Source organism: Lissotriton vulgaris, chromosome 7 (assembly GCF_964263255.1).
Source record: "Lissotriton vulgaris chromosome 7, aLisVul1.2, whole genome shotgun sequence".
Lineage (NCBI taxonomy): Eukaryota > Metazoa > Chordata > Amphibia > Caudata > Salamandridae > Lissotriton > Lissotriton vulgaris.
Genome location: NC_141695.1, coordinates 1,333,890,061 through 1,333,917,196, shown reverse-complemented (window position 1 = coordinate 1,333,917,196; position 27,136 = coordinate 1,333,890,061). Strand labels below are relative to the sequence as shown.

Below are 27,136 nucleotides of genomic sequence, written 5' to 3'. Positions count from 1 at the left end.
TAGCTTTACTGACTTAGCTGTTTGATTAGGATCATGTACTCTCTCTATGTAAAGCGCTCTGATATCTGCAAAGATCTTGTTCGCGCTATATAAAACTTTCAAAATAAATGGCTGACAAGTAATGGCTCAAATATGGTAGTGTAGCAAGCCAAAAAGAATAATAAAACAAGGTGCCACGTCACTTTGATTATTTAGATGTGTTTCCAAAAAGAGAGCTAGAGATAAGGCCATCATTCAGAGTTATTGTTAGTCTGCGTCATATGTGGGTTTATAGTATCTTCAACCATTTGTTTTAGACCTCCATCCACATATATGCCTAGGTATTTGAGGTTTTCAGGGGTCCATCTGAGGGATGACTTTTCTATAACTCCAATATTTAGCACTGCAGCTAGAACAGTGCATGTAGGTGAGAGCCAAAAAACGGCGCTAAACTTTCGGGTTTCCAGTTCCATCCCTGTAAATAGCAGATATCATTTTACAAGTTATTTATCCGCAAAGCTGTTTGTTGAAATTGCCATGAGTAAACACAATTCTCAACAACCATCTGTGGATTCAGCTGAGAGGAAAGCGGCCAGCTGTATATATATTTGTATACTAATCACCCTAACAGGGTCTCGCGGCGCTGAAGGTACTATGTAATGAACCCCCCCATCCATTTCTATAGGGAGACTTTTTTTTTAAAGAAGTGACTGGCATATAATGGGAATTTACATTTAGATATATTCTGTGATACTATATTGAAAACAGCAAATTGGATGCAAGTGAGCGATGCTCCAAACCACTTTGCAAACAGAGATAGATCAAGGTGGAATACAGCAGTGAGATTGGCAAAAGGGCAGTACTAAATAGTAGTTTTATCGACGGAGGGGGATGGAGGGCTTGTGTGCAATACTTGTGTATATTTATATATCTTTCTACTACAATGCCCTTTTGTTTACATTTGAGAGTAAAACATTTTGTTTCGGGATTAAAGAGAAAAACATTTTGTTGCGGGATTAACAAGCAACGTTTTTTGACTGGTGGCCACTCATCATGGTTACGCGGTTGCAGCAGGGCCAGTTTTTGCACCGCAACGCACCTTTAAGCAGGAGTGCAAGGCCAAAACAGGGACAGTGCGCCCTATTAAAATGACAATGGAGCTCTCAAGGCACTCACGAACTCAAGCTGCTCTGGGGCAGCGCATTCAGTGAAATATTGAGCGGCAGCTTTAAAGGCACTCTGTGTTTCTTTGTGCAAGCAGCAACCCGATTACACGTTGAAGAAAGGTTAGAGGTCTACCTGCAGTGAGTGACTGGGTTACCCTCATTTGCGTGGGGCCATACCCCCATGCCAACAAGGGAATGCCCTCTGAAGATAGCGCAGGCGCACATGTAGCGTCAGCGCTATCAGCACAAGTGTCTGCGGCCTCTTCTTTATTATAGTGCCCAAAAAGCAGGCGCAGACGCTTGTTGCACTCCTGGGGCACTATGTGTAATTCGGCCTTAAATGCCCATATGTAATTAAAACACATGGCATCAGGACAGAATAAGCTCTACCTTAGATCACAGAAACATTACAAAACAAACATTGGCAAAGGCAATCGGTTCTGCCTATGCAAGACCTATTGACGCAGTCAATGTTTTTGAAAGATGTTGCACAGCAGCGTTGATGGCATCATGGCGTTTTTTTGTTTACTTTAAGCCATACTACACAGCAGTCCGCGCTGCTGTGCAACATCTCTAAAAAACATTAACAACGCCAATAGGTCTTGCATGGGCGAAATCTATTGACTTTGCCAGTGTTTTTTTTAATTTACAAGAGATTTTGAAAGTGCTCTGCAGGGGAAATATAATAAGTACAAGAGATTTCACAAGTGCTGTGTAGGCAAAACCTAATGAAGAACCACTGCTTCGACGATTGGTTTACCAAATAAATTCTTTAACGTAGCTGCAATTAAATGTGACCAGCAGAGTGCAGACTTGAGCCATTTCCTTCTACTAAATCTATTCATAAGGTACAGTTCATTGAAATTTGCCAGAAGAGTATGTTCAATGCTGAGGCAGTTTTGTAGGGCTGGGCTGATTGGCTAGCCGTCTTGGGCCAACCAAACAGTCATGAGCACTTTGATGTTCTACATCCAGTCTGCATTACAGCTTGGGTGGAGATCATGCCCAGGCTCCCTTCCCCATCCGAGTGCCCAACCACAGAGGCTTTGTGATTGGCTTAGGGCAGTGGTTCCCAAACTGTGCGACGTTGCTCTCCGGGGAGCTGTCAAACCTAGCCAAGGGAGCCGCGCACCAAGCACTTTAATGCATTTAATGTTGATGGGTCTTTTGCCTTCAGTTAAACTAATTAGATTTAAAAGCATGGTGTTGAAGATTTGTAAGTCACATGCCTAAAGCTGTAAACGTAGTGCTTAGTTGATGGCATGTCGAAGGAGATGACCTTCATATTTCACTGGATCCCCACGTTATAACACTCCCAAAGTAAGCGGAAGATGCCAGATTAATTTTGTCAGACTCGTTAATAGTTTAGTTTTTTTCCAAATGCATTTTACACCAATGTAAGTTATCTGGAAAGTACAGTTGTCCTGTCTATTAAGTATTATTAAGTATTGAAATTTGTACTTGAATCATAGGTACTTCCAGTACATATTTCTTTCAGTACAAACACATTTCCAGACAGGCCTGCTCTCTCCTTGAGCACAGGTAAGTAAAACACCATATAAGGTATAATGCCAACATTTGAAAGCAAGAAATAGGGACGTTTAAAAAAATATATATCATAAAAAAAAATAATCAGAGGAACTTATCTTAATTACATTGATTTGGAGGCAATTTTAGGGAAGAGACAGCAAAAATAAAGATGAATATGGTTTAATAAATTGTGAGTCGCCCTGCTGAGACAGGTGTGTTGGCACTTATGACATGGTAGAAATGGAAGTGTATGCAAATATTCTTCAAGCGCAGAAGCACTTTAGCAATGGGGCCTACATGCAAATTGGTGTTATCTAGCACTGTATGTGGGATAAAAAAAGTTTGAGAGGGTGCTCTAAAAAAAAGGCATGGGCAAAGAAGTGTAACTAGGAATATTTTATTAGAGGTTCCGCCCTTGTAATACGAAACACCCTGCGTATATGATTAGAATATCTTCATCTGCTTCATCCCAATTATTTTCAGGGAGGAAAATGCAAGTACTCCTGAGGCCGGGCTTACATCCAATCCCACCCTCCAAAAGTAGTAACAGTGGCCAATGGCTCAAGGGAGCCTGCGGGTCGATATACTTTGGGAATAGTTTGATTAGGGGAGCCTGGGTGCTTCCTGCTTGCAGAGAAGTCAGAAAGAGGATGGAAGAGAGGCGGCGGCCGGCCGGTATGTACGTGTCCTTTTATTTTTATTTTTACCCCTGTCCCACTACTGCTTCACCGGAGCAGCTGCCACAGAGTATTTGTATGTTTATTTTAAAGCATTCCGCACTTTACGGAACGCACTGCACAGGCTGATTAAAGAGCATGAGATGCCGATATAGCAAAAAAAAGCTGCGAGCAACACCTGCCTTAAGTTAAGAATAAATCACTTGTAAAGCAGATGGTGACAGTCTGTTTTACAGTTTCCTAGAATACACAGCCGCCATCCATCCAAACCACAGACACAGATGCAGATGAATACTTTGTGACGGTTCCTCGTCACCATTGAAATCTAATTCAATCCAGTAGTAACAGCTTTTTTTCCACAGCATATTCTGATTCACCACCAACGTATTTTTAGTGGCACAATGGGTCTACAAACTACAGAACCATGTGCGTTGGGCTGTGGCTAAAATCTGTTGAATGTTGACTTAGTGCTGACAATGGCAAGCATGCATGGGGGCTGGTGTAAGCAGCAATGCAGGGGAGGGGTTTTGGTTGCAAGCAACAACGCGGAAGGGGTGCGAGAGAGGAGGAGAGACAGTTGGAAAACCTGCCACTCTTAACACCTTCGCTGCTAGGTGTTTTCCCCTCCTGTGCTGAAGAATGAAGGATGTCAGTGTTTCATGACGAGCTCAGCTCGTCATCAGCACAGCTCAACCGTGCATCATGACGAGCTGAGCTCGTCATGAGCATGGAAAGGGTTAAAGAGTGCTAGAAAGGTGCTAACATTTAAAAAGTGCCTCGAGAAGGACACTGGCCGCCAACCAGAAACTGCACTTGGTTCATGCTCCAGGAAACAGCAGAAAGTCAGGAAGAGGAAAGAGGAAGTAAAATCTGCTGAGCAGTGAAAAGCAAGAAAATAAAAGTGATCACAAAGCAACAAATTGTAAGAGTTTTTTAAAAAACTTACAAGAGATTTCGCAAGCCCTGTGTTTATTAAAAAGGAGAGCATAGGCGAAACTTAAAAAGTCGCAAATATTCAAACAAAGAAGCTGAAAAACAACAAAAGATTCAAACCAAGGCAGCATATCAGAATAATAAGCCTGTTGATGAAGTTTAAGAACAGAGGATGTAGTGTTTCCTGTGAATGTTTTCAGGGTCTATGGAAAATCCATCAGCTCATGCCCAAAGAATGCTATTCAAACTTTTAAGCGCCATTGTTAATTCAACCAATGGATGGAAGGAGTATAGAGAGAAAATTAACCTTTCAAATACACCAAGGTGTAAAAGTGACATAAACCAGAAGGTGATGCTGTAGGCACCTCTCAGTAGCTATCAAGAAGAATGTAAAACAATCAAAATTTGTCAATCAAAAACATCTAAAGCTGCCACAGTTAATAAAACCAAATACAATTTATGATAATAAAATGCCCTAAACATGAAGCGAAGGCAAGTAGAAGTTGAGGTAGTAGGAGTAGGGGACTGCACTGTGTCCATCCTCCCCCACACAAAGAAATGTTACTATGAACAGAATGAGAGGGCTCTTACCTGAGACTTTGACAGTTGCTGGGTCACTAAGTGGATATCTGGACTGCTGACACTGGGGTTTTTCTGGGAGGTGATTGATGCAGTTGGCTGTTGGGCGAGACCCTCCAGTTGGGAGAGTATACCAGGGTGAGAATTGGCACTGGGTGGGCATAGAGGTGTGGCATTGAGGCTTTGCGATGGTTCCAAGCTGGCCTTCTGTAGATCAGGGTTCTGGAGGAAGGCTGATTGATCTGAAATATGTGGGTCTTTTTCGTCTGTAAGAGAGACTTTGGGGGCATAGGTGCTCAGGCTGAAGACCCCTGCTGCCTGCAGCGCTGCAACTGGGATGGTTACAGCAGCAGTGCCAGTGCCTTGAGGTACAACTATGCAGTTCTTAGCAGCGTGCGTACTTTCCTTGGCATGCAGAATTGGCTGTGGCAATCGGGCAGCAGGAGGACCATTCATAGGCCAGTCTTTGGCACACTGGTTAGCTGGCGCTGCCTGGTTCACATTTGTCCAGGAATTAAGAGTAGTGGCCCTGAAATCCGGGGGAAACATCGGCCCACAACTGTACTTCACACTAGCATCAGCAGAAACCTGGTTGGATGTTGGTAGGCACTGTGGTTTGGGAGGCAACATCTTGTGGCACTGCGTGGGAGGGGCAACTGTCAAGGGGAATGCTACAGGTTGTGCAGGGAAATAGTGGACCACATTAGTGCTGGAACTGGGGACTGCTTGTACCAAGGTTGCTGGCAAGGACCCCAAAACTGGGGGGCGGATCACCTCCTTATCTGGCACAACAGAGACTAGAGAGATGCCCTGAGTGCCTGTGACTATCTTCTCTGCAAAACCCACGAAGCGCACCGGTGGCTCCTGGACCTTGCCTGGTGGTTGCAGGCCATTAGCCATGCCACTTAGGCGCAAGATCTCCTTCAGACAGGAGCCATTTTCCAAGGTGGGGGCGGTCTGGGATTTGCACTTGGATGCACCTAGCCCTGCTGGAGCACCACTGGCCGCTGCAGGCTTACGGTTGGATGTTGCAGTGTGGTTCTGGTCAATCATTTTGCTCCAACGCTCTAGCAGGTTCTTGTCATTTTCACTTAGCATCAGGCCCCCAAAACCAGTCGCTGATCGCAGCTCTTTCCGCTCCTTCTCCTTCCGTTTCCTCTCCCGCTCTTTGGCCCGCTCGTGTCGTCTCTTCCGTTTTTCCTCACGCTCCCGCTGCCGCTCCTGGGCAGTCACTGGTTTCTTAAGATCCTGTGGTTCTGGGAGGGCACTAACAGAATCTAGACAGAAAAAGAAAGATTAGGGATTACTGGGATTCAAAGTAACAAGACAAAATATCATCATACATAAAACAGCGAGGCAAGATGGCAATAGGCGAGGAGATAAAATGCCACACCTTTTAAATCCTTGGTCTACCTCAGATTAATACGTTTGTATTATTGCTTTATTCTAAGCAAAACAAATGATGCATGGCTTACAAGGAGAGGTCTGCTTAGATCAATTGTTCAGTTTTGAATATGTTTGCAGGGCAGATGCCTAAATAAAATATATTTTTTTTTTTAATGTACTATAATGTACTGAAATATCTTAATTAGCAATTCATTATGTGCTTTTAGCGTACATTCTGCAATTTCATCTTTTACTATAAATTACAATGACCCAACTCAAAAGCAATATTATAAAGGCAGATATTTACAAGCAATGGTCTCTCTGAATCCTGAAGCTAAAGACGCTGTCACCAGTTTTATTATTAGACAGAACAGAGGAATCTGTGAATTTAAATTTGCTTAATTTAGCTAAAGACCTTTCAGAGTAACATGTATGATGCATTTGAGGAAATGAAGGGTGCACATTTGAGTTTATATGGAACTGCTGATTTCAAATAGTTGGAAATTCACCTCCAGAGCACATCAACTGTCGCTATCCCCTTCAGTGTTTCTAAACTTTTTAACCCCTTCCATGCTCATGACGAACCCCAGCCGTCATGCACTACGGTGCTCGTGTGCTGATGACGGCTGGGGTTCGTCATGGCCCGCCCCTGTTCGTGCTGTTTACAGCACAGCAGGGGAATCGCAGCCACATCGAAGGGGTTAAAGCTGGGAGAAACACTCTAGTCATACAAAAATAAAGTTAATTAAGTTACAAATTTCCTCATAGATCGGAGTCCATTTAGCTGGAAAACTAGACTTAAAGAGACCATTCAAAGATACCACATTAAAATTGTACCAGGTTATTCCAAATATCTTGGCCCTTATAGTCATTAACAAAAGTATCTGGGCATATTACAGAACCCCCAACAGATGTGCCAGTAGGCCATCAGTTACTGTGAGACTTTTACCTCCAATTAATTATATTCTGGGTTAATGAAAAAACCTGAACATACATATTAGTAACTATAAATGGATTCAAGCTTTTATACATGTCATAGGTCTACTCCATCCCAAGGCAAATAGCGACCATCACAAAAGATGATAAAAATAGGATCATTTGCTGTCCATTAAGCATGGCCCGCTTTTAAATGACTTGGTAGTCTTTCAAAATAAATAAATCCATGAAATGAATGACAACCGAATATGTAAGTCTCCTGAAAAGGAGCAGGGCATGACTACCTAACACATGTATGTGTGTGGTTATTTGTATAGTGTGAACCTAGGGATGAACAGGGGCAAAGCAAACATTCAGTCAACAATTGAAAGGAAAGGTAGCTGGTTATTGGATTGTCACTACATTGTGAAGTACCGTTCTTAAAAGAGTAAAAGAGGCAGGGCTTCAACTCTTTACTATACTAGAGGAGTGCTGGAGCTGTCCTAATGGATACAGGGATGTTGTTCCAGATCCTGGGTGCTGTAGTGTTGTTTGATCATGTGCAGTGGGACCCTTGTGGTCCTCAGCGGGCTCCTTACAAAATTACATAATCAGTTCGGAGTTATCTGGGTGTGGTTAATAAAGTTTATGATGTAGTGTGTTCAGTTAAAGGTTGCATGTGGAAGAATAAAGACGTGCGTTACAGAGCTCCTTGTGTGGCATGGTTATTTGCATGCTCCAGAGCTGGGGAGGACGCGACAAATGGCAACGAGTAGGAGTACATGCCCCAAAGGAAAAAAACTGCTCTCCCTGAGAGTTTGCCAAGGTCCAGAAGACTGATTGTGAGTGCCACATGCATCCCAAGAAGCAGTTAACGGTTGGCAAATGTGGAGTCAAAGCACTGCTCTAGCTCTTACAAGGCCCTCGAAGAAGGCGAAGGTCCTACTGGTAAGGCTCAAAGAAGACATACTGCGCCAGAGCCTAACACCATCGTCCATACAAAGCAGAAACAGTAAAGGCAGCGACAGCCAGGTACGAAGAAGCGCTAAAGGCAGCGACAGCCAAGTGCAAGAAAGCACTACAGGCAGAGACAAGCAGGGGCAAAGAATCACTAAAGGCAGCGACAATCAGGTATGATGCCCAAAGTTGAGCAGTAATGAACATGTGCATGACACAAAACCTTTACTCAGTTAGGAAAAAAGATGGCACCGTACAACATCAGCCAGCCTAGTAGTGACTACCCAGATGTAAGCACACAACGAAGGCTTACAGAAGGTGCAGGTCCAAGTGACGAGCGACTGACGTCAGGACAGCATATGCTATCAACGTCAGTAAGTCCCAATACAGGTTATGATGCTGTGGTGTTTCTGAAATCGCCACTCGACATTCCAAAGAAACAAAATATTGGCACTAGATAGACTCGCAAACATTTTACCACTGGCCAAAAGGTGAGGTCCGTGATGTGACCGACAACTGCAATAATGCTAGCGAGGTGCGGTCGGGCTGAGAAGGGCATTGGCGGTAATGTGGGTATAGGAAAGCAAAGCATATACATCTAGTTGCCCAATTGCACAGTGCACAACCCAAAAAACCTGGGATTATTCCCGGCTTCCTCTATTTACCAAACTGCGTGACCCCTTATGTTTTTTACCATCTTGTGTTGAGGCTAAGGTTACGCTTGTGGAGCTTGCGTAGCTGGGGCGTGCTTTGTTCCTACCTTTCCTGGCATGCATCCGCTCCCTTTTTAGGTTGAGCTGGAGAAAGCAATGCGAAGCATTGAGTCCAGCTCGACAACTAATGTTGCCAGCCTCCTGGGAATCTGAGATTCCATCAGATAATATATACCTAATGGAAATGAGCTGGTGATGAGGACATTCACCAATGGTGAACCAACAACAAGTGTACTGGAAGATCTGATAGTAAAAGGTAAGAGAACAAACATAAACCCGATAACTGAAAACTGGGTTTAGGAGGAACATTAATATCAATGTCAGCAAATCAGCAGTTTTAGTATTTAGCAACAAAGTGAAAAGTAGTCTAATAAACAATACTTCAGTGGAGAAGCAACCAAAATATTGTTACTAAGAGATATGGATCACTGTAAATGGCTCTGTTGATGAGCAATGGGCATATTTGAAAGCAAAGTTTGCTTTGCTTTCATTTTTGCATACGCGCAATTACGCTGTGTGATGTTATGCATGGGTATGTGATAATGCATGGAATGCTGAAGTTTCTTTACTGGGCGTAGCCTTGCAGTTAAGTACAATCGGAGGGAGAATGTAGCAGTAACCGGACTGTGGGTGTAACCTAGGAGCCTAACATGAAAAAACAGAACAACTCTCCTATCCGAAAGGCTGCATATTCCTGTGTGAAGACCCTCCCCTCCAAAAAACACAAACATTCTGCTAAGGCTAGAAAACACGGAGGTGTCAGCATATGCTGGGAGGTCTCAGCATCTCCTCATGAGTAACTGTGGGCACGGATACTTGTTATGATGTGTGTGAAGCACTAATGAGGAACCTACACGAATGAGAGAGCAGTAGTGAGACTAACAAGCAGTGAGACAGCATGCCAACTTTCTGCCTTGCTCCTATGATCTAATAAACCACATAAAGGACTATGATTTCCATTTGCGAAGAGCACTTTCCTCCTGGTTGCAAAAACAAAACACAGAGACCGTGTCATCTATCAGAAAGGTACCCATTCCGATGGCAAGCAAACATTTCTATGACACCGTACCGAGATTATAAATTAACTGGCAGCCCGTCCCGACCTTGTCTGGGATCAATCAGGCTTCAGGGCCCCCACCTGCCCCGTGAGCGCACCCGCGGCTGCTTCACCTACCTCTGCCGCCGCTCCTCCCCGCCTGTCCGCCGCTCCTCACTGCCTGTCCGCTGCTTCTCACCGCTCCTCCCCGCCTGTCCGCCGGTCCTCACCGCCTGTCCGCTGCTCCTCACTGCCTATCCTCCGCTCCTCACCGCCTGTCGTCCGCTGCTCCTCACCGCTCCTGTCCGCCGATCCTCACCGCTCCTGTCTGCCGCTCCTCAACGCTCCTGTCCGCCGCTCCTCACCTCTCCTGTCCGCTGCTCCTCACAGCTCCTGTCCGCCGCTCCTCACAGCTCCTGTCCGCCGCACGTCACGCCTGTCCGCTGCTCCTCACTGCCTGTCTTCCGCTGCTCGTCACCGCTCCTCCCCGCCTGTCCGCCGCTCCTCCCCGCACTGATGTCTGCCGCTCCTCCTCGCGCTCGTGTACGCTGCGCCTCCCTGCGCTCCTGATGTCAGCACGCAGGTCGCGGCCGGCGCTATTTCCAAGGGACTACTTTTTTTATCTTAAATTTTTTTATTAACTTATTTTTTTTATTTTATATAGCCTATGTTCATCTGCAGACCCTGAGAATTACAATGATGAATCGGGTGTTTGCATTGGTGCTGTGGTTCCCGAGTTTACCCGCCTCAAAGGTTACCAGTTCTTACTTTATAATAGTAGTATAGATTACATTACTTGTCACCCCTGCTCTGCTTAAGCAGGAGGTTTGTTTCAAGGCGCTACTCTGTCACACATTTTGCAGCTCTTTGTGACACTTCTGCCAAGATTCTCCATGGCTAGCTGCTCCCACATTGACTTGCAATGAGCACCTAGGATGCAGTCAGGCAAGGAAAACAAGTAGACAGTTAGTAGGCTGTTTAATGCCAAACCCTGCCCCGGGCAGGACAGTAAGGGAGGCTTCCTGGAGAGACTGGCTGTACGAAGAACAAATTGTGAATCACATAACTGAGCTGCGAAACAGTAGTCGTTGACAGAGTGCCTCAGAGGGAACTGTCGTGAAGACAAAGAAACTTTTGACTACTTTGCTGAGGAAGATAAAACAATGTTGCATGGATTCACGTGATAATGGGAACAACCTATAAAAGTGGAAATGCGGAGGCGTACGGGCACACACTAGGAGAGAAAGGGCGTTTTAATATATCTGTGCTCCCTTTCCTACGTTTACTCAAATTGCTGGAATAAACAACGAAGAAAACAAAAGGCGAAATACTCGAGACACAGAGTGTAACCAAAGGTTGAAAAGGCACGGGATCAACATGCACGAACACAACCTGTGAAAGTGGTCTCGGGAAAGGGACCTGACAGAAACAATGCAGTTTAAACATGTGGGACAGAACATGACATTTCAACATCAAAGACCAGACAGGATAAGTAACGGCCGTGGGCCGTGAAAGCGATAGTGATCCCGGGGGAAGCACGAGAGTGGTGCGCGCGCAGCATTAATCCCGCCATATGGGGCCTCTGCTCAAGCACGTGCCCGCGCACATGCACTGCAAGCTGTAGCATTTTTTGAAGCCTTTACTTAAAGTCTCGCCAGACCAGCGCAAGCGCTGGATCAGGCGAGACCTAAAAACAAAGTGGATACCAATTACTTCATGAAAACTAAAAATGTACTGTGATCAGCACGGCATAAGCACCACACCCAAAGTTCCACATCTCACAGGTAGGTATCAGTAAAGGCAAAGCTTGCATTCATTTAGAAGGTGGTTTCATCAATGAAAACAAGATTATCAAAATATATAGCCTCCCCTGCAAGATTAAATATTAGTTTACCCATAAAGTAAACACAGATTAGCTTAGTGCTATTTAAGAGCATGTTACTAATAAAATAAACACATGGTAATTTTATTTTAAAGAAGTCCAATAAACCAACCACAACGCCTCTCTTTAAATCATACTAAGAGAACAAACGTAATAAACATGGCAAAAGAACAATTTTGACGTTATTTCAAGGATACACAAATCGGATTTTTACATTAAAGGCGAACTATAAAAACATGCTACATTTGCAAAAATAACTAAATAGGAAAAAGAATTGTTCATTACCGACACAAGTGGTTAATGTGAACAAACAAAATCATCACCACATTAATTTACATAGTGCAGCGCAAAGTGACAGTGTTTTAAACAAGCACTGGCAAAGCCAATAAATGTGCCTTTATAATGCGATGAGCAAGTTTTGAGGTTTGCCAATGCTGGTTTATATTAAGTATTGTTTAAAAAAAGAAATACTAGGAAACAGCAAACACATATCTTACAGTACCTTGAAACTGAACATTGAATTAAATATTTCCAATCCTTATAAACAGCATGGTTTGTTAGTCAAATAAATTCCACACAGGAAACTCACCAGAATTAATAAACACTGGCAAAACCAATAGGATTTGCCTGTGTATTTTTATTTTCATTAAGATGTATAGTATTGGTTTGGTATGCTATGGTATAGTATGGCATAGCACAGTATAGTATAGTATGGTATGGTATGGTTTGCCATGCCATACAGTATGGACTGTCATTGCATAATATGGTATGGTTAGAGAATAGGTGCATTTTTCACGCTGGTATTGGAAATATAAATATATGCAACCTGTGCAGTTACATTGCACATCTGTGACAACGGGGATCCTGGGGCACCAAGGCAGTCAGGGGTCAATGGGCTCCAATTGCATCAATTGGAGTTGTACTCCACTCACGTCTTAGGGCAACGGTACTACTGGATCCCCAACTGGATAACCAAGTACTCCTCTCCAAAACTGGACTCTCTCAGGTTAGCAAGACAGAGCAGTCTAAGGTTTGCTGAAGGAGGGGAGGTTAGTTAAACATTCAGAATTCAGTTTACACCGTAATACCAGCTAATAAGATCAATGTACTTTATACAAGAAAATAACTTTAATACACACACACACAAAATTATTCTACAAATAAAACTAGAATACACAGCGAAAACCAGAAGTATCTACCACCCTTTAGGCCAGAGTTCTGACCACAAACAGTAATGTAGCGCCTAGACACTAAGCACTATAAAAACATAGTTAATACTGCATTAAACAGGTCACGTTGCACAGCGTTACCCTTCAAAGCTATAGCAATAGTACCAATGCTCGTATTACGGTATTCGGGTTTCAGCAGTTGATATGAAGTCAAATGTGCCTAGTTAAGCTACTGTCCCACTGCCCAAAGCAACAGAAGTGCTCACCTTTTTTGGCGATGACACTGCTCTGGGTTTGCCAGAAGTCTGGATAGGGGTGCCTGGTGACTTGGCACAGACTGGAGTCCCACTAGTCAAGTGTCAGTCTACCCTCATACCCGCAGGTGACGCAAAAGAGGTGGGGTTCTGTACCACATGGCCAACTGGTCACCGTCTGGATGTTGTAATAGCAGGGCACCGATGAGGACGGTGCTACGAGCTACTAGTACAGGACAAGCAAGGGCAAAGCTAGAGAGTATGCAAATTCTGAGGCAGGAAGCAAGTGTTCAAACGGTAAGTTCTTCAACAGGGTACTCTTCCCCAGCTATTCATGGTAACTTGAACCACCCACACGCCCTCACAGCACTGGGGAGGGGTCAGGGGCGAAGCAGTCTCATCATGGAGCTTCCCAGTCTCCCTTGGTGTTGAGGGGCAGCAAGTTTCTTTATCTTGAACAGCTTTATTGCTTGGGCCATAAATTACAAAATCTTTACAGTCGGCTCCCTTTAATGTTCTCCCAGGCCCCACGAGACTATTTTCAGTCAGAACTGCGAAATTAGTGGTGTTTCCTCAAAATTATTTAATGCACCAAATTGCTTGGTTTGTGTTTGGTACTCTGGGCCTTCTGTGCTTTGTGAGAAAGCAGCCTGGATTTGCTCTGTCATGGGCAGGGCATGTCCTGGAAATGGTGTGTTGTGTAAGAGTACAGGAAGAAATGAATCCTCACAAAACACAGTGATGTGGTAACATTAATGCAGGCCTTTGCCTTATGGCTGATGTGCTCCAACAAGGTTTGATCCGAGTTGTAAAGAAAAGGGGGGGGGGCGTAGGGGGTTTACTGGACATCGACACTTGTAGCAACTGTATATATAGCATTGCAGGTTGCCTCCAAGGACACGTAGTTAATTAATCTGAATAGGACGAAAAACAGATAGTGGGAGGCCTGGCTAATACTCGTTACTCTAATGAGGGCTAATCTAAGTGACCTTGAACAAACAGCAAGGCTTCCCAATACAATGACCGGAATCCTCTGGAACGGTTTGGGCGTATACCACAGCGTGGCCAGCTTCTTTCATAACTAGCAGCTGGTTTCAATGATGGACTCCCAGAATCGGTTTAGTAATTTTACGATAAGCAGGGTTAAGAGGCGATGCTACCTTGTTAATGCTATGCATGGCTGCCTCTGTAGCCTGCTCGGGTGAAGTGAGGCACATTCCACATATTATCTATGTTATAATATTACAGAGATATGGCAGGCAGCTGTGAGGTACTCCCAATGCACCGTCTTTGAAATATTTGATACGGTTATTGATTTCCGTTCAAATTGCATGTTGACAAAACAAGTACTTGGGGTTTTCAATAGAGTGAAATCCGCATAACAGGAGCTCGGCCACAGAGTACCAAAAATATTTAAATTCTAAAGATAATGAAGGGAAGATACATTACCAGAATGCTACCTTTAAAACAGAAAGTGTAAGTATATCTAGGATGAGGGCGAAGTGGGCTACAAATCCTGGCACATATGTGTTGTCAAAAGGTGTTGCCCCCTCAACCCACTACCATGCCAAACTGGTCTCATATGTCTTCTTAAACCCTACACGAAGACCGCGGTGCAAGGTAGTAAAGCATACAGCTCTTCCACGGCGCATCTCTTTAACTAGAATTTAGAGTTATACTTGCTAGCAGTATAGACCTTAATGTCCCCAAAAATAACACAGTACATGATTTAAAAAAAAAATTACGTTCTATATAGTGCAAACTAGAACCAAGGGAATCGGAGCGCTTTACATCGCCACCAGTTACATTACACACGGCTTTGTGGGGAGATTAAGTGATTTGCCCAGAATGACAGGTTGTTGAGCCAACTCCAGAACTCGAACCTGGTTTCACAGTTTCAAAGTCAGAAGCTCCAGTCGCAATGCCACATCCTCTATGGATCCACAACGTCAACAGAGAGCATCTCAATGAATACTAAAATTATAAATATCTAAGTTGTGAACAGCTCATGAACTACTTCAGCAACAGCTGAGGCTACCAGTCCTTACAATACATTGACTTATGTCATCAAGGCTCTATTGGAGGAACTTTAACAATCAAAAGGTAAGCATTTTGCAGCCATTGCTGATGCTTTTTTTAGATTAAAAGTCATCTAAAGCAGCTTGTGAGAGTAGGTGGGGGAATCTAGGAGGGTTTTGCAGGACAACGACTAAGGGAGGCATGTGGGTAGGGAGGAGAAAGCAACAAGAGGAGATCAGGTCCAGGCGGAAGCAATGGCACGGGCGGGGGCAAAAGAGACGGCCTGCAAACACACACATTCCCTCTTATGGGTGCGAATGTGAACTTTTATTATTTTATCTCTCTACGCCCAAATAAATCTGAAGTAGGACCAACCGTGTGATTGTGTATCAAAGGGCAGCATGTGGACTTGTATTTTTCTATCATGTATCGAATGCATCTTGTCTTGCTCAAACTTTGTGATACTCATCATGAATAAGACCTATGCATTTTATCCGAGGCCTGTACAATGACATTTCATGACTGTTGAAATGCAACAAGCAGCAAGCCTTGCTCAATAGACAGCACTTGAGATTTTCCATAGCATGCAATAAGACACTATTTACGGATGATACATCTGCTCATTGGTTTCTATATTACTCAATCATGGAAGTACCAAAGGTCCGAAAAATAAAGGGACATGGGCTACCATTGTGGAATTGCTTTTCATGCAGTATTAACACCTTTTGATTGTACTGTATGTGTGTGTGTGTGTATCTATACTACTATTATAAAGTAAGAACTGGGAACCTTTGAGGCGGGTAAACTCGGGAACCACAGAACCAATGCAAACACCGATTCATCATTGTACTTCTCAGGGTCTGCAGATGGACATAGGCTATATAAAATGTAAAAAAAATACGTTAATGAAAAAAAAAATTTTAAATAAAAAAAGTAGTCCCTTGGAAATAGCGCCGGCCGCGACCTGCGTGCTGACATCAGGAGAGCAGGGAGGCGCAGCGTACACGAGCGCAAGGAGGAGGGGCAGACATGAGCGCGGGGAGGAGAGGCGGACAGGCGGGGAGGAGCGGTGAGGAGCAGCGGAGGACAGGCGGTGAGGAGCAGCAGACATGCGGTGACGAGCGGCAGACAGGCGGTGAGGAGTGGCGGACAGGAGCGGTGAGGAGCGGCGGACAGGAGCGGTGAGGAGCGGCGGACAGGAGCGGCAGACAGGATCGGTGAGGAGCGGCTGACAGGAGCGGTGAGGAGCAGCGGACGACAGGCGGTGAGGAGCGGAGGACAGGCAGTGAGGAGCAGCAGACAGGCGGTGAGGACCGGCGGACAGGCAGGGAGGAGCGGTGAGAAGCAGCGGACAGGCAGTGAGGAGCGGCGGACAGGCGGGGAGGAGCGGTGGCAGAGGTAGGTGAAGCAGCCGCGGGTGCGCTCACGGGGCAGGCGGGGGCCCTGAAGCCTGATTGCTCCCGGACAAGGTCGGGACGGGCTGCTGGTGAATATATATAACAATGCTCCGTTGCCACTTAGCCCAAACGGTGCACTGCAGGCAGGTGCGGGTTGTGGTGGAGGCCCACCGCTAAGTATTAACGCTCCTGTCCTCGATTCTGTCGAATAAATCACCGCACTCACTAGGGGGGTTACCACCAAACTTTATTCGGCAGTCTAGAAAAAAAAACTTTTCGGCGTAAAGCCTTCCTCTGTGTTTACGATACATTCAGAGTAGCATGTAAATAAAGCATTTGTTCAGGGGCATAGTGGACGCCTTTTTGTAGTAACATACAGAAATCAGGTTACACATTGAAACCTATTGTCCATTCGTATAAATACGAATACTGCACAAATTTTCTAGGCAAAATTCCTTTGAAACAGTCCAGATGATTAATTTCAAAAATCATATTGGCCACATATAGGCATCGTGTTTCAACTTATGTAGTACAGGCTCTGGAGTGGATCATCTCGTTCCTCGTCGGAAGAACCCAGAGAGTCCGCCTCCCCCATACAGGTCAAGGCCACCAAGGTCATCTGAGGCGTACCACAAGGTTCCTCACTCAGCCCCACCCGCTTCAACGTCTACATGAGCCCCCTCGCAGCCATCGTACGCCAACACAACCTCAACATCATCTCCTACGCCGACGACACCCAGCTGATCCTCTCCCTCACCAACGACCCCGCCACCGCCAGAACCAGCCTTCACGATGGGATGAAAGACGTCGCCGAGTGGATGAAGAACAGCCACCTGAAACTGAACTCAGACAAGACGGAAGTCCTCATCCTGGGATCATCGCCCTCCGCCTGGGACGACTCCGGGTGGCCCCCTGCCCTGGGCACCACCCCCAAACCAACGGACCACGCACAAAACCTGGGCTTCATCCTGGACTCCTCCCTCTCGATGACCAGACAATCAACATCATATCATCATTGTGCTTCAACACCCTGCATGCTCCTTAAGATCTTCTGCTGGATCCCCACCGAAACCAGGAAGACAGTCACCCAGGCACTCGTCGCCAGCCGACTGGACTACGGGAACACCATCTACGCGGGAACCACGGCCAAACTACAGAAAAGACTCCAGCCCATACAGAACGCCTCCGCGCGACTCATCCTGGACATCCCTCGCCACAGCCACATCTCGTCCCACCTGAGAGACCTGCACTGGCTCCCCGTCAACAAGAGGATCACGTTCAGACTCCTCACCCACGCACACAAGGCTCTCCACGACATGGGCCCGAAGTACCGCAACAGCCGCCTCACCTTCTACACACCCACCCCCCAGCTACGATCGGCCAGCCTCGCTCTAGCTGGCGTACCACGCGTTCGTAGAGCCACCGCTGGAGGAAGATCCTTCTCCCACCTGGCAGCCAAGACATGGAACTCCCTCCCCACCCACCTACGGCTGACCCAGGACCACCTCTCCTTCAGGAAGCAACTCAAGACCTGGCTTTTCCAGCAGTAACGGACCCCTCCCCCCAGCACCTTGAGACCCTACCGGGTGAGTAGCGCGCCTTACAAATTGTTGATTGATTGATTGATCTCGCCGTGGATCGGCTGGTATCCGGAGCACTGAATTTTCACGGAGCACCGCCGCTACTGCTGGAGCACTTGAATATCACCAGAAAGAGCAACGCGGATAGTGGATTTATCCTACCCGGACGGGTCAAGGAAGATCGAGACGCGTATCTTGGGGAATCGTGCACTTCTTCAATTTACAACTTGTACGGCAGAATACTAGCGGCAAGGCGAAGGGGTGCGTGGGGGCTGAACACTCGAAAATTTGGCAGCGCAGAGACCGTTTAAACCTCACGCAGTGAAGCGGCAAAGGACATGTTAAAGTCACAAGGCATAGAAGCGCAATACAAACTACCGGTATCCACACAACCACATGGTAAAATGAATGACATTTTGCAAAAATTGGAAAGACTGCATGGACGTGAAGTAAGAAAGTGGTGGAAAGCCACCAGTCTCCAAAGTTACATAGAGGAAGACAGAGTCCCAAGAGGTCTAAGGGTATACACTGTGCCCTAAGAAAATCCGGATCCGCAATTCCTCACAGATTGGGCAGAACATACAGAGTCGTACTGCCATTGTACATTGGGTATACTTGTTAAGTACACGTGGAGTGACCGTGAGAAGGCATTGGAGGAGATTAAAAAACCGAAGGAGGATGATAAGGGTCATGTGGAGGAGCTTAAAGGGCAAATGAAGGCTAGATTGCTGAAATAAGAGAAAAAGATAAAAACCAAGAAACAAGAGAAATTCATCAGAGATGAGAACAATTATTTACAAGGGAGAGTCCTCACATTTGCACGGAAACTTGATGCCCCGAGAAAGGAATGTAATCAGAGATCAAAACAAATGGTGGCTCAAAGGGTGGAAACCTCCTAATCAGATTTGACAGAAAACGAGTCAAGTGACGATAATACAGTAAGAACAAGTGGAAGGAAGAGAATCCCTTTTCACGACGAATTTCAAATCACTCGCCAGTCATGGCTACGGGGAGGGAAGAACAAGAACATGCCCCCAGAAAAGGACGGAGAAGGACCCGGAGAGCAGGAGGGGGTAGGAAGAGGAAGAGGAAAGAGCCCAGCATGGGCCAACCGCAGCAAGAAGAGATTCAACAAGCGGCAATAGAAGCTACAAATCTCACTGTGGTTAATTTAACGGACAAATCCCTCACAGAAGCAGAAACCAAAGTACTGAGCCTAGGACTTACATTTTGCCCCACCAGCCACCTTGAATATACACAAACTAGGATTGATCTCTTTAATTTTACCCGAAAATTAAAGCTACATAAATACTTCAAATAAAGATCACATTTGAAGAATTCAAACAAAAAAGCATTGAATCGAATGACAGCCACAGATGCATTATTGGTGAAGGATCTCCCGGCAGTAGAACTTCTGGAAAATCTGAAATTGGAAGGAGAAGCAACAATGACTGCTTGTAACACCATAGAAGAAAGAGCAATCCAAGTAGGCATAGAGCAGGACAGAGAAGAGAGTCTGTTTAAACCTGTATAAATTTTCAATCATCAAATGCCATCAGATGCCATTGATGTATTCACAGAGGCCATGGTGAACGACCTGCTGAAGTTTAGATCCAACAATAAGAGGAGGAGTGTGAAAAGTAATATCAGTATGATGGAAAGAAAGGCTTTGCAAAACCTTATGAAAGGCAGGACAATAATCATAAAACCCTCTGACAAGGGTGGAAACGTCGTCGTCCAGACTCGACAAAACTATTGGACAGAAGCACAAAGCCAACTCTCGGATGTACAATATTATGAAAAGACAACAAGGGAAGACTATCAAAAGAGTATCAAACTGAACTGATAGGCAGGTGGTATGAGTATTCCATGTTGGGGACAGAAGAAAATGTATTTCTTCGTAGCAATAACTCGGTGGTCCTCGCATTCTACCACATTCCGAAACTACATAAAACAGCCTAAGTCCACCTGGAAGGTCTATAGTTTCTTCAGTCAACAGTTTAACGGAACACCTATCCACCTTTATAGATCATTTCCTTTTGTTGAACAGCTGGATTCGTATACCAAAGACAAGAAAGACTTTTTAAATAAACTATCCAAATTGACCTGGGATTCTAGCTATTTACTAATGGTGCTAGATATCACGAGCCTCTATACATGTATAGATCACCAGGAAGGCTTGAAGGCTGTACAATTGTACCTAGAGAAATACCAGTTGCGGTATGCAAAGCATAACCTAATGCTTCTTGAGTGTGTGGAATTCTGCCTCAGGAACAATATTTTTTTATTTGAGGATCAGTTTTTTAGACAGACCTCTGGAACGGCGATGGGCACCTGCTTCGCCCCCAGCTATGCGAACTTGTTAGTTGGCTGGTGAGAGGAGCGGGTCCCCAGAACCGTGTAGGGTATTGAGTGCGGCAGTGTAGTGCAGTGGAACAGATAGATTGATGATTTATTCATTGTTTGGCAGGGAACGATGGAGTCAGCTCACAAATACATCAATATTCTGAACAATAATGATTTGAACGTATGCTTCTCGGGTATGGTAAGTCCAGTGGCAGTAGACTATCTGGACCGGAGGGTATTTGTGGAAAATAACAGCATACACACATCGCTCTTCTGCAAGTCTACAGCTGGCAATTCTGTTTTATTTGCCAGCAGCAACCACCCACCATCGCTTATCCAAAGCATCCCGTATGGAGAGTTGCAGAGGTTAAAAAGGAATAGTACAAGAGATCAGGACTTTGAGGTGGCTGCCTCAGAGAGCATTGCAAGATTTAGTGTAAGGGGCTATGACTCTAAACTATTGATGAAGACACTGCACAAAGTGAGGCGTATACCTAGGGATAAACTCCTATTCGAGCATCAAAAAGAAGGAACGATCAGAGGGGATAATAAAGGAAAATTCAGAATGATTACCCCTTATTCTTCTGAGGCTAACCACCTTAAAAAGATGCTCAGAAAAAACTGGCATATCCTCAAAACTGATAGCGTTATCAGGTACGATATTCCAGCACAACCCCTGGTCACATTCAGTAAGGCTAGGTCTATAAAGGATATGCTAGTTAGAAGCCATTTAGAGACAGTACAACCACGAACAAATACACTGAAAGAAATGAGGGGTTTCTTTCCTTGCAGTAGACGCAAGGCTTGCACCAATAGTAAGAGAACTTTGACATATACACTACCCGACACAGGCAAAGTAAAAGAAATTAACAAGTTTATAACATGCAGTACCACAAATGCCGTATATTGCCTAGTATGCCCTTGCGGGATGAAATATATAGGCAGCACCATTAATCAACTAAAAATAGGGATTTTAGAACATCTAAGAGCGATAGATAAAGTAGATCTTGCATACCCTGTGGCGCGACACTTTGCTGAATTTCACCATAAGGATAGGAACAAATTACAGTATTTTGGGTTGGATTTTGTTCCTATAAATCCACGTGGAGGGGATAGACTACGTAAACTCAGACACCTAGAGTCAAGGTATATCATAGATCTTCTTACTAAGTTTCCTAGGGGAATGAATTCTGGAGAGGAATTAGGAGTTCATCTGGGTTCTAAAATGTATTGTATTGTAGAGAATATCAAGCAATGAAAATATCAGATTTCATTATGAAACGTTGGGATACTTATTGAACTATGTAATAGGATTGTGATTATTTTTGTTCTTTTGAATTGTAAAAAATTATATAAATAATAATAATAATTTTATAGCATGTCCATTATGAGGTTTTTTGATGATGCATTATACAACAATGAGTCAGTGGTGCATGAATTCGGAATAATTAGAAGGGATACCAGTGGATCCACGGCGAGATATAGTCACTATACTGCATAAGTTGAAACACGATGCCTATATGTGGCCAATATGATTTTTGATTTGTAATTAATCATCTGGATTGTTTCAAGGAATTTTGCCTAGAAAATATGTGCAGAAATCGGATTTATACGAATGAACAATAGGTTTCAATGTGTAACCTGATTTCTGTATGTTACTACAAAATGGCATCCACACAAGCTAATGGACAATGGTCCCTTCTTTGTTTCTATGCACCTGAACCAATGCTTTATTTACATGCTACTCTGAATGTATCGTAAACACAGAGGAAGGCTTTACGCCGAAACGTTTGTTTTCTAGACTGACGAATAAAGTTTGGTGGAGCGCCTCCCGTGAGTGCGGTGATTTCTTCAACAGAATCGAGGAAGTCTTTAAGCATAGGACTAGCACAGTGCTGTCCTTGCCAAGCTGTAAAATGACAAAAGCCATTTATCACTCCAGGCACAGTATTACAGCTTTATTTGCTGTAGAAATGGCAATAGACTTTGTCCTTTTCTATCTCTGCGTGGAAAGCACCGTGCTAATCCTATGCTTAAAGACTGATAGAAAAACAGACATTCGAGGTGAGCAGATCTAGAGTGTCGCTGGTGTTGAGAGTGCTCCAACAGGAGCAGCTTTCCACCTAAACTGGAGAACAACCCAGAGTTCTCTCCTTTTTTGCATAATCTATGCGTCACTCTATGCCTGAAAGGGTTTTGTTTTGACTTATACTGGGTGCTCCCTTGTGTCAGGACAAAGCTATACCTCTCTGAAGAGCTCTAATTAGAGCGAAACACTGTCTCAGGGGTTGCTTTTACTAATTTCAGGTTGGCTTGAGTTGTTATTTTACCAATTCAAAGCTGTAATACTGTGCCTGGAGGGATAAATGGCTTTTGTCATTTTACAGCTCGGCAAGGACAGCACTGTGCTAGTCCTATGCTTAAAGACTTTGCTGTAGAAATGGCAAAATACTTTTTCCTTTTCTATCTCGGTGTGGAAAGCACCGTGCTAATCCTATGCTTAAAGACTTTGATAGAAAAACAGACTTTTGAGGTGAGCAGATCTAGAGTGTCGCATAACTTCTATTTTTGGGAACTCTTATCTCCAAATTTCTGGTGGTCAACTGTCTCTGTGTCACGGAAATAAACCTTTATCTAGGTGCATGATCTGATGGCTTTGTGATTTATTATATTTAGGCTTCTACACTACCAGTGAAAAGAAAAAAAAAATTAAGTACAGAAGCGTACGGCCAGTGGAAGTACACTAGCAGGAAGCTGTACTGGATTCGTGTTCCATGGAAAGGACAATATTGGGCGAGAAAGTGGAAGCTGAAGGCACTGACCAATGAAAAGCAAGGAAATTAGAAAGATATCGAAGCCAACTAATGGTAAGAAATGGTAAGTAACGGGTGGGATCTAAGCCCTTTTTACAAGTTACTCGCAAGCGACAGCGGATCTGCTGTCTCAGGTAAGCCCTCAAAAGCCTGTCACATGCGATCAAACTTAAAACTAACTAAGAGGACTAATTGCAGGTACCGAAAAGAAAACAGCAGCTACTAAGGCCATTAATGTGGAAAAGTGACAAGAAAATGTTTTAGAGGCCTAATTTACATTCCACAAAACTCTGAATTAAAACTGGCCATATAGTTCCAAGAAAGACAGCAGCTTGTCACAAACTGAAATTGAAAGAAATCTAACGAAGACTACACATTGCTGGATACTCGCGAAGGGCAGCCTTAAATGAAAAGTCCCTTTCCCAACCCGATGTTCTGCATCTCCAGTTGTTGAATCATTCAACCAAGATTATAACCTTCTAGGTGTTCTCTCTCCTAACTGCAAGTATGGCATGTTCATGCACCACGATTTCCGAGCCCCAGGCCAATACACTCAGTCACTGGAGGCACCCTGGAAAAAACTGCATGTTTGGAATTAATCAACTTCCCCAAATTGGGTATCTCGTTTGAAAGTAGTTGTCTTTTCTGTTGTCCGCTTGTCCAGAAGACCCGCCATGACGCTTACCTAATTGCGCACACATCCGGGTTGAAACGTTGACGTACTTACTGGTGCAAGTCCATTAGGTCTTCTGGTCCCAAGACTTATTAAGCCTTCCTTGCTTGTACCGGAGACACTTTATTTATAACAGAATTGGACGGACGCCATTATTACCCTTTGTATATTGTGTGCATATTTGTTTGTTGTCATATCACTTATGTACAAATGACCCTTATCCAATTATGTAACCTTGTCACTCTAACCACTCAATTTTATGTTACTCATGTCATTTGATGATTTTTTTAAACTGACAGCCATATAAGAATATATGATCTATAGAACAAGTAAAAATGGACCTTGCTGCCAAAATCATTTAGAATATCCATTCAGATTGTTCTCACATGATTAAGACTTCTTGACCTTAAAAGCAATTACCTTACCCTTAACCACTGTTGGTTGTTATATACATACCCAGGTTCTGAGGGACACATGGTCACCCCATTGCTTTTTACCATATAGTTATCTGCAGCAGCCTAGGCAGCAGATCTAGAGGCATACAGAGGGTAAGCATCTCTTTTACAGAAGTAAGTGCTGAAGCCCACCCCTCCCCTGAGCTATAAATGCGGATGCTGAATTTGCATGCCCAGGCCTGGGATTTAATGCAACATGTATAACACAGGAGATGAAAACAAACCCTTCTCAATGAAGTCCGCTCTTAGATCTAACCCCCGTAAAAATATACCTGTTGCTGTGCTTTTACAGATGACCCAGGAGAGTAGTGGGGAGAAACAACAAGAACACCAGGCTGTGGGAAGGGGGGCAGGGGCTTTTGCGGAAGAAGCAACACTTGGGTGAGAGAGCAATAAAACATGTCCATGCTGAAAGACAAAAACAAAAAGCAGTTACCTGAAGTGGACCATTGACGTATACACGACAACCGATCAAAAGTATGGTAAATAAACTATGCTTCAGGGGAGTAAAACCCATACAAGATGAAGGAAAGCCATCAAATAAGAAGCAAGCAAATGAGACTATCAAGAAAATTACCCAATGGAAAACAATGGGCTGGCCCAAAGCCCGCTGTAAGTATTGGTATTGGCCACAATAGGTCGTCGGCACCACACAGCTAAGAGCTGTCTGTAGGCAACACCAAAAAATATATATTTTGAATGAACTTTAATCAAACTGACATCTTCTAATGTTATGTCTTAGTCTGGATTTTAGTAAGCTCATCCGAACTAAAGAAATTTAGTCCAGCAAGGGCAGTAGAGTGTAGGAAGCAGTGTTTTTGAAAAGGGTTAAATTGCTCCTTTTAAAGAATACAATATTTTACATTAATTCTTATTCCTCCTTGTTGAGATGTCATCTACGTTGCGAGTTGGGACCTTGATGGGTGGATTGAGGGAGGGGGGGGGGGGGGTCGGTTTCATGACGACAAGTGGCCAATGGGTCTTCTCGCTGTAGAGTACTCCAGGGTTTTTGTCATTTCCCCAATTATGTTTAGACTACAGTTTGAGTCATGTGAGTGGATCTCATCTTAATCTGGTGACCCTAATGTGAGTGGCAGTCTTCTTTTTTTTGTGAGCTGTAACAGCTGAATCCAAATTACCGGCTGCACCGGATGCAGAGCTCCTGTCGCTGGATACACTCAATGGCAGTGCTCTGTGACAAGGGTAAATCTCTTGTTTTTTTGCTCAAAAGTTGCGATTTACACAGCATAGTGAAAGTTGGACAGTAGGCATCATTTGAGGCTTGGAGAACTAGACAAAATAGCTCAGAGGTTAACTCTGTTGAAAGAATCATCAAAACTCCATGCAAGCCAACAAACAATTGACACAATGATACAAATGGAACTACCGGCACTTAAAAAATACCCCAGATGAGCGCATCGGAATCACTACTCAGCAATTTTTCAGGCAAGGCCTTAATGCTCCAGATGATCCCTTTAGAACAGGATCCAACACTACAGATGATGACTTACACTGTACAGTGACCACACACTTTCTTTTCTGCTTGTTACATCTCTTCTGTTGCATGGCATGTAATGGCAGCTCACACATTCAATGATATGGCATCCACTGATGACTTTTTACACAACTAGTTTGTCGGTAGACAAAAAAGTAAAAAGTACATAAAGAGATCTTCAAAAAAGAAGGTAAGGTAAGGAACTAAGTGGAAAGCAACGAATATTGAGGTGGGTGCGGCAGAGTGTGGGAAATCGGAAGGCTTGACAGCAGAGAAACAAAAGGAGATGGAAGAAAACAAGCCTTCCATGGCATCAGGATGTGTTATCGGTTCATCATGCTGTTGAGCTTATTCTTAACCCTTCTTCTTTCTCCTCATGGAAGATTTCTTCAGTGTCACCTGCGTATACATTTGCTTCTGCATCAGGATGTTAAAATACTTTTTTGCCATTAGGATTTTAAGCATACCACGTGGAAATAAGTCAGTAAATGTCATTACTTGGCGTTCATGTAAATAGTAAATAAATTACAAATTTACAGTAGAGCAGTTATTAATCTTTCTGACTGGAAAGAGCACTGGCAAGCTTCATGAGAAGAGCTTTTCAGAAACGGAGTATCAAGAAGATGGTTTGAGTAGCATACAAGAAGGCAGCTTGTTGCAGAAAGCTGCTCACGGAGCGTGTCTAGGTATGTTCGCAATCTGGATCACACTGGGGTTTGAGGTCACTCAACCAGTGGATATAAGAGGAGTGGGGCAATAACAAGACTGTAGAGTCCTGTTCTGGGCAAAGATTTTAAACTTGGGCTTCTTCATGTGTTAAGCAGATATGGAGTAGTAGGAACGGAGTTTAGATAACGTTTATGAATTGCTATTTCCAAGATTGTGTTTTTTTCAGGGATCTCTGCCTGTGGTTCCCAATTCAAGATGAAATTGGGTCTTTTCCTATGATGTTAATTCCTGCTTGAATCATATATAAAGAGGCATTTACATGTGATGGATGCGTTGCAAAGCATTTATTACCTTATTTCTCATCACATTCATCTCAACATTGCTACCAATTTTGTCCCTGATATTTGGTCCTCAAAGTTGATTTTCCTTTGGATGTTTTGTCTGGCACTTTCCTCTTCCATGGTGTCAGGAGGAGTGAGATGTCTGACTATTCAGGTCTGCAATAATTTTCTT

General features: G+C 44.1%; 1 protein-coding gene across 3 annotated transcripts in view; it reads right to left on the bottom strand.

The window, feature by feature from the left end:
- Nucleotides 1–27,136, bottom strand: part of MAPK7 (mitogen-activated protein kinase 7) — a 70,473-nt gene that overhangs the window by 23,294 nt on the left and 20,043 nt on the right. For all 3 annotated transcript variants that reach the window (XM_086931973.1, XM_086931974.1, XM_086931975.1), the window contains one exon: nucleotides 4,877–6,141. In XM_086931973.1, coding sequence (XP_086788099.1) covers nucleotides 4,877–6,141 — 1,265 coding nt within the window. The remainder of the gene's footprint in view (nucleotides 1–4,876; nucleotides 6,142–27,136) is intronic.